The 14,843-nt window shown below is 48.6% G+C and overlaps 1 protein-coding gene across 1 annotated transcript; it reads left to right on the forward strand.

The window, feature by feature from the left end:
- The first annotated feature begins 310 nt into the window (after positions 1–310).
- LOC128094165 (steroid 17-alpha-hydroxylase/17,20 lyase) lies at positions 311–7,171 on the forward strand. Its single transcript, XM_052712315.1, is given in 10 exon segments — positions 311–1,257; positions 1,259–1,318; positions 1,320–1,427; positions 2,688–2,826; positions 3,037–3,266; positions 3,954–4,040; positions 4,567–4,776; positions 5,073–5,242; positions 6,189–6,292; positions 6,661–7,171. Coding segments are annotated over 10 exon segments (1,530 nt in total). The 5' UTR covers positions 311–1,128; the 3' UTR covers positions 6,954–7,171.
- Positions 7,172–14,843: the final 7,672 nt, after the last annotated feature.

Consider the following 14,843-nt stretch of genomic DNA (forward strand, 5'->3'; position numbering starts at 1 on the left):
GTAATCTGAGTTTGACCCCCAGAACCCACAGAGTGGAAGGAATGACCACACACACACACACACACACACACACACACACACTCACACGACGAAATAACAAACAGGTCAAATGTAATAGTTTTCATAAATATTAAATTACTACTCTGAAATTTTGTGGTTTTATGTTTTATCTACTAGTTAAAGTATTTTATATAATTTTAATTAGTATTTTATTATTTTGTATGCATGAGTGTTTTACCTGCATGTATGTATTTATACCATGTGTCTGGTGCATGCAGAGGCTAGAAGAGGGCATTGGATCCTGGAACCAGAGTTACAGAAAGTTGTGAGTTGCTATGTGGGTGCTAGGAATCAAACCTGGGTCTTTTAGAAGAGCAGCCAGTGCATTTAGTTGCTGAGCCATCTCTCGAGCCCTTAGTTCAAGTATTTTAAATGATGCATTTTATGCTTTATATACATAACGTAATAAAATGTTTTTTTCCCAGAAAAGATTAAGTAGCCCACTTAAGATTATGTAACTAGAAAGTGGCCAAGCTAGATTTGAACAGAAACCTGCAATGTCTGTCTCTTGAGCTGATGCTGTGCATACCTGATCAGCCACCCAAACTTAGGACATCTGGGTTCTTGCCATCACTGTCTTGTATGACCTTATACAGACTGACCTTTGAAGATCTCATTCTCCTCAACTATTAAATAATAAGACTTAAGTCTCTTTGACGGGTTTGGCTTGCTGCAGCCTGATAACATTAATTACTATCTATGCAGCACTTCTGACATGACATCACGCAGACTCTGAAACCTTGATCTCCTTCCGATACCATTTGCCTCTGGGATGCCCCATCACGCAGGAGGCCCCCCAGGGAAAGGTCCGGCTAACTGCTCCTTAACCTGCTCCTTCCTCCAGGGGTTCGTCCTGAAGTTAAGCCAGCCTTGAGGAGGCCGCATTCCCTCTCGTCTCCCTTTTCTGAGTGAGGACTCAGGCTTGAATCCATTCCAGGATAAACTTCTCCTGGCCAAGAGATAACACAACTTCAAGGTGACAACCAGGGAGGCCTTTTAAAAGTCCTCCTTCCCCCGTCAGAGTTGCTGCGCTCCTCCACAGCTGGCCGTCTGCCGACACCCGCTACCATGTGGGAACTCGTGTGTCTCTTGCTGCTCATCCTAGCCTATTTCTTTTGGCCCAAGCCAAAGACATTTGATGCCAAGTTTCCCAGGAGCCTCCCATTCCTGCCCCTTGTGGGCAGCCTGCCGTTTCTCCCCCAGACATGGCCATATGCATGTCCACTTCTTCAAGCTGCAGGAAAAATATGGTCCCATCCTATTCTCTTCGTCTGGGTACCACACCGACCGTGATCATCGGCCAATATCAGCTGGCCAGGGAAGTGCTCATTAAGAAAGGAAAAGAATTCTCCGGTCGGCCCCAGATGGTAAGCAATGCCAACCCTCCTCCTCCTTGACCCCTGGGATTGTACAGTTCGTAATTTTTTCCAAAACCAGACTAACGGGGCCATTCCCTCAGACCCTACCCAACCTCTAAACTGGGAAGGAGGAATTAAAGGGACACCTCTTGAATGGCCTGTCCAGCAAGGTGGTGCAGGAACCTGCAGAGTTAGGGGAGCCCTTACTCCACTCACCTTCCCCTCTATTATATGACAGTCGTGCTGGAACACACTGCCAAAGCCATAGCCCAGACCCAGCGCTAAAGTTCTCCTTAAGTGAGACTGTTACGTTTGCTGGGAGATAGGGGCAGTGATTGCATCCTCCACAGGAAGATGCTGGGAGAAGCAGCTGGCCTCTTGGGGGCTAAAGATTGCAGTTTCCCTGATCACGTGGTGGCTTTGGCTCACAGATACCTGGGGGTGGGGGGTTGCAGGGGGACAGGGGACAGCGGACAGGAACATACAGTAATATCTCAAGGCCTCTGACCTCACTGTGCTGACTGTTGAGTAGCTAACCTACAAACACCACCCATGCTCCCATGACCCTACTGCAAGGGTTTCCCCTGAGCACCCCAATAAAGCACAACTGGCCTCAGCTTTGAGCAGGCCAAAATTGGTTCATTTCCCTTGGCAAGTCAGCCAGAGTGGCCTGCCCCACTGCCGGGCTCCCCCAGATTTGGTTTCCTCTCAGAAGCAAGAGAACAAAAGAGGCTGGCCGCCGGATGGGGGTTTGGAGGGTCAGGGATGCAAGTGGGAGACTTCCAGCCCTCGTGCTTTCGGAGGAGATAGTTCAACCTGAAGTCCAACCCAGGAGGATAAAACATGTGCTGTCTTCAGATGCGGGTTTGAGTGCACAGGCCAGCAATGAAAAGAGAAAGAAACGGCATGGATTCTGTGACTTTAGCAGCCTGGCAGTGGTGGGAAGATAGGCAAGTGTCTCGGTCTCCCTGTCCCTAGGACAAGCACACCTAGCTTACCCCACCCATAGCTGCCTCTCCTGGTCAGAAACCGAAGCAGAGAGGCCCAGAAGGCACCTTACTAATAAACGGAACCCAGAGCTTCTTGCATTCAAATCAGCGTTCCTTCTGTCTCCTCACTATGCTGCCTTTCGGGACTGTAAGGAGGACTTTAGGGCCTTCCTGGTAAGAGGCGAGTGGGGCTGTTACAGCATGCAGGTAGGTCGAGGGAGAAGCCTGAGAGTTCCAGGGCTTGCATAATAATTCCTACAGCCTTGCCTGCTCTCCCAAGGTGACTCTAGGCCTCTTGTCGGACCAAGGGAAAGGTATCGCCTTTGCTGACTCTGATGGCTCCTGGCGGCTGCACCGAAAGTTGGCGCTCGGCTCCTTTGCCCTGTTCAGGGATGGTGACCAGAAGCTGGAGAAGATCAGTGAGTGAGAGGCTAGCCCTGGGGCTGGGGAGCAAACAGAAGGCTGGGGAGCTGGGGAAGGATGCTGGATGGCTGGGGCCCGGCCATTCCTTAGCGCTGCTGCCATCCAGTGGCCGTCTGCTCTCTATGCCCTCCCTGGATAAGTAGACCCAGGTGGAGAGGTGGTGTCAGCTGATGAATTCCTCCATTTAGCATTCCCTCTCTCCTCAGTATGTCAGGAAGCCAGCTCACTGTGTGACTTGCTGCTCACCCACAATGAGGAGTCCATAGATCTGTCCCAGCCTATCTTCATGTCAGTAACCAACATCATCTGTGCCGTCTGCTTCAGCACCTCTTATGAGAACAGGGATCCGATATTGACCACCATACAGACCTTTACAGAAGGCATCCTGAATTGCCTAGACAATGAAAATCTGGTGGACATGTTACCCTGGTTGACGGTGAGACTGCAGTCACCCCTCTCCACTTCCAATCCCACTAGGACAGTGTCCTTAATACTTCCAGTTTCCATGGCCATCTTTCTCATCCGACTCATCCAATAGTCATCTCTATCTCCTCTGCCTCTTACAACAGCACACACTTCACTGGCAAATTACCCTCAAGGCAGGCTCTCATGTAGCTCAGGCTAGCCTCAAATTGCTTCTGTAACTGAGAATGACCTTGAAATTTTGATCCTCCTGCCTCCGAGTCTCAAGCGCTAGGACTATAAGCTGTACTATGATGCCTTGCTGGGTCTCTTTATAAATCCTGTATCTTAATATTCATGGCTCTTACTATTTTCCAATTACCATGTGCCAGCAGTAAGAAGCCTGTGTTAGTCACTGGGTCCTCCTGGACATGTCAAATTATCCTCTCGGTACAGACAAGAAAAACAGGCTGAAGCTAGTTGAGGGGCTTGCCTCCTCAATCACGTCTGTCCTATGGGCAGGCACACAGCTGGCAGGGCTTAGTTTTGAACAGAGAAGGGGACAAGGAGTCCACCCTGTCCTCCACTGTCTCAAGTTGTCCTTCTTGGCCACGGTAATCTTATTCTTTTGTCATCTAGCCTTCCTGACTGAAGGTCCAGGTCTGCCTCCAGGAAGAATTCTAGCTGGATAGATGGATTTGACATTTCCTTCTGTTTCCAGATTTTCCCCAATAAAACCTTGGAAAAGATAAAGAGACACATTAAAGTTCGAGAGGAAGTACTGATTGACATGTTGGAAAAATGCAAGGTGAGTGACAGAGGCGAACTGAGGTTGGAGGCGTCACGAGAGCAAGCCTGGGTACATTTTGGACACTGTAAATCTCCAGCCAGGCGGTGGTGGCACACGCCTTTAATCCCAGCACTCAGGAGGCAGAGGCAGGCGGGTCTCTGTGAGTTCAAGGCCAGCCCGGGCTACAGAGTGAGTTCCAGGATAGGCTCCAAAGCTACACAGAGAAACCCTGTCTCGAAAAACCAAAAAAAGAAAAAAGAAAAAAGATCTCCAGAGCTTGGCAGGGGGCTGACACATAGTAGGCTACCTCTAGAAACTGACTTATTAATGAATGGGAGTGGGAAAGTGAGAAATTGAAAAAGTTCCTAGAAGGGACACAGAGGAGGACCCAGGGCTATCACTACCTCTACAAACCCACAGGTCCTGCTCAGCCCCTCTCCACCCTCAAGGAACCTTGCTGTCTCTAGGCTAAGATGGAGTATGGCAGGGGTACTGGGGGTCGAGCTCCCTCCTCATCCTCATCTCTCACTGTCTCTCATTCCAGGAGAAATTCAACAATGACTCCATCTCCAACTTGACGGACATTCTGATACAAGCCAAGATGAATGCAGATAATAACAACACCACTGATGACCAGGGGTTATTTTCAGACAGACACATCCTTTCCACGGTGGGAGACTTCTTTGGGGCTGGTATAGAGACCACCACCTCTGTGTTGTGTTGGATTGTGGCTTTCCTGCTACACAATCCTGAGGTGAGTGTCTCCTCACTCTTCCTATAGAATCCAGTGAAGCTCCATTTTGGGGGGTGGGGCACAACCCCTGGAGCCTTCTGTGCAGATAACCCTGCTCCACCTCTCACACAAGCAGTGGCTGACTCTGACCCTGGGTTAATGTTGTCCCCATCTTCTAGAAACAAAGCATAGGCTACGGAGTCATTACTGGGTAGAATCTGTCAGGGTTGTTCTGGGTGTGACCACTGGGTTCTGCTAAGCCTACAACGCTCTTAGACTTGAACAACTTGATCACATGACCTTGTTTTGGTCCTCAGGTGAAGCAGAAGATCCAAAAGGAAATTGACCAGAATATAGGTTTCAGCCGTACACCAACTTTCAATGACCGAAATCACCTCCTCATGCTGGAGGCCACTATCCGAGAAGTGCTTCGTATCAGGCCAGTGGCCCCCATGCTCATCCCCCACAAGGCTAACATTGACTCAAGGTATGCCTTGCTGGGGATGTCTTTCTGTATGCTGTGAATGTGTTGCTCTGATTGATAAATAAAACACTGGTTGGCCAGGCAGGAAGTATAGTATAGGCGGGATAAGCAGAGAGGAGAATGCTGGGAAGTGGAAGGCTGAGTCAGGAGATGCTGACTCCAGCCGCCACCATGAGAAGCAAGATGTAAAGATACCGGTAAGCCACGAGCCACATGAAAAGGTATAGATTAATAGAAATGGGTTAATTTAAGATGTAAGATCTAGCTAACAAGAAGCCTGAGCCATTAGGCCACACAGTTCATAATTAATATAAGCCTCTGTGTGTTTACTTGGGTCTGAGCAGCTGCGGCCTGGGCAGGACTGGAGAAAACTCCAACTACAAAGCCTTTCTTCCCAAGACACTCAGCCTAGGATGCAACCACTACCTAGCCTATTTTGTCCCCCATCCATGTCTTACCTGCCCTTAGCTGCTGATCAACCTATAGTCAAACAGTGGCTGCTGTTAATCATCCCACCCTAGCCACCATAACCACTGCATCTGCCTCCCCTGATATCCACGAACTAAGCTGCAGATCCATCTGGTTTCCCTCCAAACTTCCCGCTGCCCTTGGAGACACAGGTCTGGGCTGAAGGACAGGGTGCTCAATGTTCCAATCTCATCAGACAGCTGTAGTACATATTCTCTCTCTCACACACACACACACATGCACCAGCTTCCAAGGCACGTCCATGTACTGACAAGCACAAATGTCCACACACATAAATAAGGTTGGTAGGCACATGCTTGACGCGTGGATAAGGCTAGATCCAGGTGCAATCCTGGCAGAAGCCAGAAGCTAAGGAAAGGGAGTGAGAATGAGGCCTAAAGGGGTCTTTCCCCCAGTAGAGACTTGGGGCTCAGCAGGAAGGGAAGACAATATGCCTTTTTCTTCACCTTGTCTGGGTCAGCATTGGCGAATTTACCATCCCCAAGGACACACACGTAGTCATCAATCTGTGGGCCCTGCATCACAATGAGAAGGAATGGGACCAGCCAGATCGGTTCATGCCTGGTGAGTGTATGTCTGTCCCATCCTGGATTTTGCTTCACTGGGCCAGCACGCCTTCCGGCCCATTAGAAAATTCCTGGCTGCATCCCCATTGGCCTGTTGCCATTTCCATTCTCCTGGAGACTGTCCCCAGCTCCTCAAAGCTGGACTTTGCAACTCACTCTTCAAATTACTTCTGTGAAAGCCTGCAGGCACCTGTCTCCTAGTAGGCCTGTCCCTCTTTTCTTCGGTGGTGGCATTTTCTCCTGGTGAGATGTCTTCCTCTCTCTCTCCATCCTTCCTGAATATTTGATTTCCTCGTGGCCTAAAAGTGAGTTGAGGTTCCCTGGGCAAAAGCTTGCCTGCTGGCTGATGCTTCCCTCTGTCTCCAGAGCGCTTCTTAGACCCCACGGGAAGCCATCTCATTACACCCTCGTTAAGCTACCTGCCCTTCGGAGCTGGGCCCCGCGCCTGCGTTGGAGAGGTTCTAGCCCGTCAGGAGCTCTTCCTCTACATGGCCTGCCTGCTACAGAGGTTTGACCTGGATGTGCCAGATGATGCGCCGATGCCCTGCTTGGAAGGGGACCCCAAGGTGGTCTTTCTGATTAAGCCCTTCAAAGTGAAGGTCACAGTGCGCCAGGCATGGAAGGATGCCCAGGCAGAGGTTGGCACCTGGAGGCCATGACTCATGTCTCCTGGTCCCACGCTGTGCAGCCCACAGCACAAAACTAAAGGTGCTGCTCCTACTGACTCCTACATGCCTCCTCCTCCTCCTCTTCCTACCCCCATTTTCTAGTTTGCAGAAACGGAAACGGAGGGTGATATACCTAAATTAAAGATTTGCCAATAAAAGTCTCTAAGCTGCCTATCATTTACTCATTTGCTTACTCATTCAGTCAACAAATGTACTTATTTATTTCTTTTGTGTGGCAGAGAGGGACGTTTTGTGTGTGTTGTGTGTGTGTGTGTGTGTGTGTGTGTGTGTGTAAGTATACTCACAGGAGTTGGTCCTTTCCTTCCACTACGTAGATTTCAAGGATAGAAATCAGGATATCAAGCTTTGCAGCAAGAACCTTTACCTGATGAACCATCTTGCACACCTCTCAAAACATTTTATTGAGTACACGATGTATGCCATTCACTGACTCGGGACACTCACTCAGCCTGTGTGGGAGGCACAGGGGAACCAGAAATGTTAAACACACAAGGTTGTCCCTTCAAAGGGAGGGATGCATATAATCTGTTATCTGCCCAGAAGGCTGGGGGCAGACATAGTTAATAGCCTGGTGCCCCTTACAATATCTGTATAGCCAAGACCACACACACCTAATTCTCCCCTAGACCATTATTGTGAGCTTGTCAGCCTATAGACCCAATCTTTATGGAAGGTGTCACATGCAGTCAATCTATAGACCCCATCTTTATGGGTGATGTCACATGTACTTTGCATAGATTTTCAATGTAGTCATGTCTCAAGCCTTATTGTGCACATGAGATTAGGTTAATCATTACCAGAAAAGTTTTCACCAAACTGTGCTGTGCTTAAATATGCCTAAAATAAACTACTTGGAGCTGGGTGGTGGTGGCACACACCTTTAGGCAGGAGAATCTCTGAGTTCGAGGCCAGCCTAGTCTACAGAACGAGTTCTTGGACAGCAGGGCTACACAGAAAAACCTGTCTGGAAAAAACAAACACAAACAAAAACAACAATAAAAACAAACAAACAATTCTACTTGGGGTCAGACTCCCGGGTGTGAGCCAACACCGGCTACTCAGTCGTGTTGAACCAAACCACTTTCTCGTCTTTCGGGGATTGTCACTCTCCAGAGACATCACACACACACACACACACACACACACACACACACACACACACACACACACACACACACAAGCCTGGTAACATTTTAGAGAAGACAGACAGAAAAATGAGAATGTCAGACTTCTAAATGCTCTGGAGTCAAGGATACTGGAGACGTGGTAAGAGAATGGTACAGCGGGGAGGGGCCACTTGAAACAAGGAGCCTGGGGATGAAGGTGAGGATGTGGGGAAAGGGACAGCTCTGGAGGAGAAGCAGATGAAAAGGTCTCAAGGTCACCATGACTAGGGGGTGGGTGGGGGGAAGCCTCTGGTGGGGCGGCACAGGAGACAGACCAGCTCCTGTGGGGCCTCTATAAGGAGCACAGGGTTTAACTTCTATCCCAAACACACAGGAAGTCCCTGGCAGATTATAAACATGTGAATGACACAATGTAACTAGTTTTGTTTCGAGACAGTGTAACACTGTAGAGAGCCGTGTACGGCGCTGGCATCCGGCTTCCGCCTTCCCGATGGCAGGTGCTCCTTATTTGGCTAAGGCTAGGATCTGGCTTGCTTCCGCACACCTGGACCTAATCTGGCTTGCTTGCGTATGTCTGACCCTATCGGCATTGTCCACGTGGCACCACGGGGTTGATTGCCCATTGGCTATAAAGGGCGTGGGCTGGCTTTCCCAGAGAGAGAAGAAGATGGCTTTCCCCGGGGTCAGAAGATTGTCTCAAAGTTCCTGAATAAACTGCTTGGAGAAGAGCCTGGTGTTGCGTCTTCCTTGCTGGTTGAGGCTGACGCGACATAACACGAATTCCTAAATGGTCTTTAAAAAAAAAACAAACCCGGAGCCAGAATACTGGGGTGAATGCTGAAAGATCCGAGAGACAAAGGAATAAACCACCTCTTACCTCTAGGACTCCTCAGCCTGAAAAAGCTTTCCTTAGCCGAAAGACTGTAATTCCTGTCTCCTCCTGCCTTATATACCTTTCTCCACCTACCCATATCATTTCCTGTCTCCACTTTCCTAGTGCTGGGATTAAAGGCGTGTGACTCCTAAGTATGGGGATTAAAGGTGTGTGCCATCACTGCCTGGCCTCTGTGTTTATCTAGTGGCTTGTTCTGTCCTCTGAGCTTCAGGCACATTTATTAGGGTACACAGTATATCACCACAAGACAGGGTCTCATATAGCTCAGGCTGGCCTCTCCCTTGCTATGTGGCTGAGGCTGGCCTTGATTCTCCTCCATTCGCCTCAAAAGTACTGAGCTTACAGGCTCGCCCGCATCATCACCTCCAGCTTAACTGTCCGTTATGGAAGCTCCTCCTGGTTGCTTCGTGGACAGTTAGGAAGGAGCCTGCTGTACCAGCACAGGATGTAGTGAGGGGCTGGGCCACGGCCACCGCAGGGAGGGTGGTGAGTAATGGCAGGAATGAGTCTTTGTTTGAAAGACGCGCTGATCATGTTTACTCGGACCTATCCTTTCTGCTGCATGTACCTCATAGGTTTGGCTTTGTGACCATGTATAACCCAGACTGGGCCCATTGGAGCAATGCCATCTTGGTCTACAAGGATGGATGGGTCATGTCCCCCCGATCCTCTGCTTTCCCTCAGGGTTACCATCACCATGAGAAGACTTCTAAATGGGTGTCTTCAGCAGCCACACCTGGATTTCTCTCCCTTCCCCACTTAAAACACCCTGGAAGTTGGAAATGCCTCCTTACTGGAAGATAGCGTTAATTCTTTTAAATTGATATTGTGTGCGAGCATGTATGGGTGTGTAGAGTTCACATGCACACACATGTGCTCGCAGGCACATGCATGCTGTGGTGTGCATGTGACAGGCATCTTGTTTGCGGCTGGGATCTTTTGCTGCTCACTACTTTGTGGCTCCCTGGCCTAACCTCAGGTGAGTCTCCTGTCTCTACCTCCTATCTCTTGGCTGGGGTACGCTATGATTACAGACACTTGTGCTACTGTTTCTGGCTTTTATGTGGGTCCTAGAGATTCCAAGTCAGGTCATCAAGTTTTGTATGGTAAGTACAGTGATCCATCTCCTCAGCTGAAATCCAGCATCGTTAGACCTTGGCCAGTGGCCAGCCATTGTGGAAGACAGTGATCTTTGACTTCTAGCCTAGAAAGAGGTCTCATCCCCAAATCCCTGACGCTAGCCAGATCAGTGTCAAATCATCAACAATCAGGTCCTTCACCTCTGATGAGATGAAAGACCCTGGAAAGGTCACGGGGCATGCCTAAGATCCTGCATGGCTAAGCTTCCAAAGGGACATTGAGGGAACTCCAAGAAGTTAGGTCTCAGCGTGTTCTTTCTTAAAAGAGCTTTTAACCCAGCTGTAGCAGACTCCCCCAAATCAATCTTGCTCTTCAAGAACCAGTGACATCAGACCTTGCTCAACAGCCTGGAGGAGAGCTTGTGGGGGCAGGGGATGTTGACACCACGTCAAGTTGAAGAGAGATTAAACTGGATGGAGGTCACCCTTTTCCTCTGCCAGCTGGCTGCAGAAAAAGAGTCAAACTTCCCAGGGATGGATGGAGGAGAAGCTAAGTATTTCACATCTGCTCAGATTTGAAAGACACTTGATGAACTAGTGACAAAAAAGATAAGCAAATAGGCAGAAAGTCTGTTCTCCACAGCTGTAGACGGTGAGTTTAACCCAACAAGAGGAAACCAACGACCATCAACCACCAAGGGACGGTTGAGTTCAGAACCAAGACGTTAATGACGCCGCCATGAGGAGTCAGCCGGGTTTCCCACCTGTCCTCAGGATCATGCAGGGGGCTGTGTCATTTGAGAAAACAATCTCATGAGCTCTGACTGGTGCCCAAACTTGATCCTGCCTAGAATGGGAGGACTTTCACCCACTAACCTGAATCACCAAATCTCGGGGCCTCTTTGAGGCTCAGAGTAGATCCCTTCTTCCAAGACTTAGACTCCTAGAATCAAATTCCTACCTTTGGCTTTCAGACTATTGAAATAATGGTTCCCAAGAAATTTAAATTTCCCCAGGACTCTCAGGCTGGGTAGAGGAAGAAGGCAGCTGAGGCCTGGTCTAGCCAGAGGAAGAGCTTGTCTCCCAGAGAGTTCACACACTCCTGACAACCTGTCACCTCACCTGGCAAGAGAGACTGAAGCCAAGACAATGAAGGTGGTAGGACCACACCTCAGCCAGGACTGATTAGTTATGCCATTTCTTTAAACTGAAAGCTCAGGACCCCAAAGATGGTCTTGGTGGGAGGTTCATGGGCTCTCTTTGTTCCTCTTCCCAATGTGACACATTGAAGCAATCTCTTTTTTTCTGCTTTGCATTATTTCTGGTCTATTCATGAAGATAAAGTGGAAGAGCCTGTTTCTTAGTGTTCCCAGGGTCCAGGGTTTGGTCCTATCCCAGAGTTCGCTCAAAACTGAGCCTTCTCATTTTCTTGCATATTAGTACATGACAAATAGGTTACATGCACAAGAGGACCCTATCAGATGCCCCAAATCACTGAACCAGGAGTCTTAGCTCTAAATTTCAGGTTCAGTGCTGAGCACAGGAAATATGCAGAAAGAAGCCCACTTTTAGTTAGTTTGGGTTTTTTTTATTTTGGTTTTTCAAGACAGGGTTTCTCTGTGTAAACCACTCTGGCTGTCCTGGAATTTGCTTTGTAGCCCAGGCTGGCCTCGAACTCACAGAGATCCACCTGCCTCTGCCTCCAGAGTCCTGGTATTAAAGGCTAGCATCACCGCCCAGTTCTATTTTTAGTTTTTTATTTGCTTGTTTTGAGAGTCTCCTGAAAACTAGGCTGGTCTCAGATTCTGTGCCCAGCTGAGGATGCTGGAATCCCAGGCATGTGCCACCATGCCTATATTCCTTTCCTCCCTTCAGTGCTGGGTGTCAGAGCAGGGGCTTCATGCATGCTAGGTCTGTGTTCGACCACTGCACTACACCCCCAGCCCCCTCCATCATTACCTTTTGGTCTTCAGACTGCTCTTAGTCAGCAAAGTGATGGTAAATCAATGCTCAACACTAGTTTGGGAGGGACACCCAATTTTTAGTGCTCGCCAATGAATAGGTTTTCTGTGCCTTCCCCCATAATAAGTTTCTCTACTGACGCAGTCAGCCAGATCAAGCAAAGATGAAGAAGTATAACAGCAGGCACACTGAGCAAAGCAACACCCAGGAGGGTTCTTTGGTCCCAGAGATCAAGGCCAGAGAAGTTTCGAACCCCAGTCAGGGCAGGAAATTTTATAGGTTGTAGGTGAGGGGTGATGATGCATCTTGCCATAAGCTGGGTTTGTGCCCAAGTATGGTCAAAAACTGAGCACTTAGGTTGGGACTTGGGCAGCTGGCAGCTTCAGGGGAGGAGCCACCATAGCCACCAATAATATGCAGCTGGTCCCCTTCCTTTGTTGAGTGATGCTCTTAGTAGGCGGGGCTTGAAGAAAGGGGTGGGGCTTCCAGGACCATGCAGGGGTGAGCCAGAGGCTCCAACCAAACACTAATAACTACCAATGTGACATCACTGAACAGTAAGGAAGAGGTAACTGTCACATTACATGTACTTACCATTACATGGGGGAAGAGGGTCCTGGGGAAACACGTCATTGGGTAGTTTCATGTATAAACATCAATTTACCTTATACTGCCTAGCAGACGGATGGCCTACACCACAGCAGGACTACACACTATCTAGCATGCTGCTGTGTTGAACACTACAGGCAATTGCAATTCGGTGGCATATGTTTTTTTTTGTTGTTTTGTTTTTCAAGACAGAGTTTCTCTGTGTAGCTTTGGAGGCTGTCCTGGAACTCGCTTTGTAGACCAGCCTGGTCTCGAACTCACAGAGATCCGCCTGCCTCTGCCTCCTGAGTGCTGGGATTAAAGGCGTGCACCACCACCGCCCAGCTCGATGGCATATGTTTATCTACATGGGTTTGCGTCTGTGAGCACCACTACAAACATATACAAATATGCCATGCTGTACTTTGTGACAGCCACAATGTCACCAGGAGACAGAAATCTTCAGCTTTACTATAATCTTATTGCTGTGTATGTGGTCTGTCATTGAGAGAAACTTTATTGTGACTGCAAATAGTAAACACCCTATGTATGTTCAGGGGCATAGATAATACATGGAATGCCAGGAAACGGCCCACTTTGCATAGTCATTACCTGTTTCCAGTATATTCATGTGTGGGTTTTTTAATTGTCTGTTTAATAAGCAGCTCTTAAAATCTTTGGACATTCAATAATAATTAACTCTTGTAAGCTAAAACAGCTACCCCCCCCCATTACCCTTCCCCACAGTTCCTATCCTTCAGAAAAACAGTTCCCACAGGGCCCTCTGGGAGCAGGTGAAGGGGGTGCGGTGTTCCCCAGAGAGGATGTGTGCAGCGTGAGTTAGTGTTTCCTGAGGCCTCTGGTGGCCAAAAAACCCAAATTAAAGGCTGCTCTCTGCAATCACACACAGATAGGTGTCCACCTATGGATAGCAAGGGACCAGTCAGAGGCAGTAGGGTGGGGGACACTGGGAAAGAGAATACTTGGATGATGGTCCCTGGCCTCCCAGCCCAAGTCCTGCATCCTATTCCTATGCAGAGTTCCTGAGCGGCCATGTTCTCACATGTCAGGTAAGGTCACTCCCAAAAGCTGCCCAGTCTGATGCTTGAGTCAGGATAAAACACCAAGGGCTGTGTGGGCAGGGAAGTCCCTCATATGTGACAAGGCCAGCCTATGAAGACAAATTCAGTGTTACTTAGAGACCAAGTGACCACAGACAACTTACTTGGCTTTCTTGTACCCCAGGTTTCCCATCTGTAATATGTGGGTGTAGGGGGCGGGGAGCTGAGGTGTGTGTAGAGTAAATGTTCGAAATGTTGCTCTGAGGTTTGAGTATGAACTTATATAGCATGTTTGGTTCCTCAATAAACATTGGCCTTATCAATATTTCATAAAAAATTAAGACTTTACCTGAGAGTTTTACTTCTCAGAAGTAGGCTGGGTCGGGAGGTTGTTGAGACTTCAGAACCCACCTGCACATAAGCCAGGTAGTGCTGAAGGCCAAGAAGTGGGCAGGGAGCCCAAGGACCCACAAGACACCTATGGCTCCCACACAAGTGTTCTGTAACATTTTCCAGTGCCTGTAGCAGGCTTATAATGAGGAGATATTTCCAACCAAACAAAAATTTGGCCCCCCCCACCATACTGACAATTCTATTTTTACCTTCTCTGGAGGAAACACACACACACACACACACACACACACACACACTCCAGCTTTAACTCCTGAGATTCTGACCATTTCCAAGGGTCATACCTGCCTCACATAAGTGAACTTTTGTTGTGGGGGTTTTATTGTTGTTGTTGTATTTTTTTTTTAATTTTAAGATTTATATATTTATTACATATACAGTGTTCTGCCTTCATGTGTCCCTGCAGGCCAGAAGAGGGCACCAGATCTCATTAGATGGTTGTGAGCCACCATGTGGGTGCTGGGAATTGAACTCAGGACCTCTGGAAGAGCAGTTGGAGCTCCTAACCTGAGCCAACTCTCCAGCCCTGTTGCGTTGTTTTTTGAGACGGGGCCTCACTGTGGAGCTTCAGCTGGCCTTGAACTCATTGAATCCCCTTGCCTCTGCTTTCCAGTGTTGGGATTACAGGAAGTTAACTTTGACCTGAAAACCTACAGCGGTATTGCCTATCCCTGGGGGTAGACTGGAGAATGTGAGGCCCGGATAGGTGGCTGAGGAAATGTTACCTGTCTTCACCT

The sequence above is a fragment of the Peromyscus californicus genome, unplaced genomic scaffold, assembly GCF_007827085.1.
Source record: "Peromyscus californicus insignis strain IS unplaced genomic scaffold, ASM782708v3 Scaffold_4__1_contigs__length_199733344, whole genome shotgun sequence".
In the NCBI taxonomy this organism is placed as follows: Eukaryota; Metazoa; Chordata; class Mammalia; order Rodentia; family Cricetidae; genus Peromyscus; species Peromyscus californicus.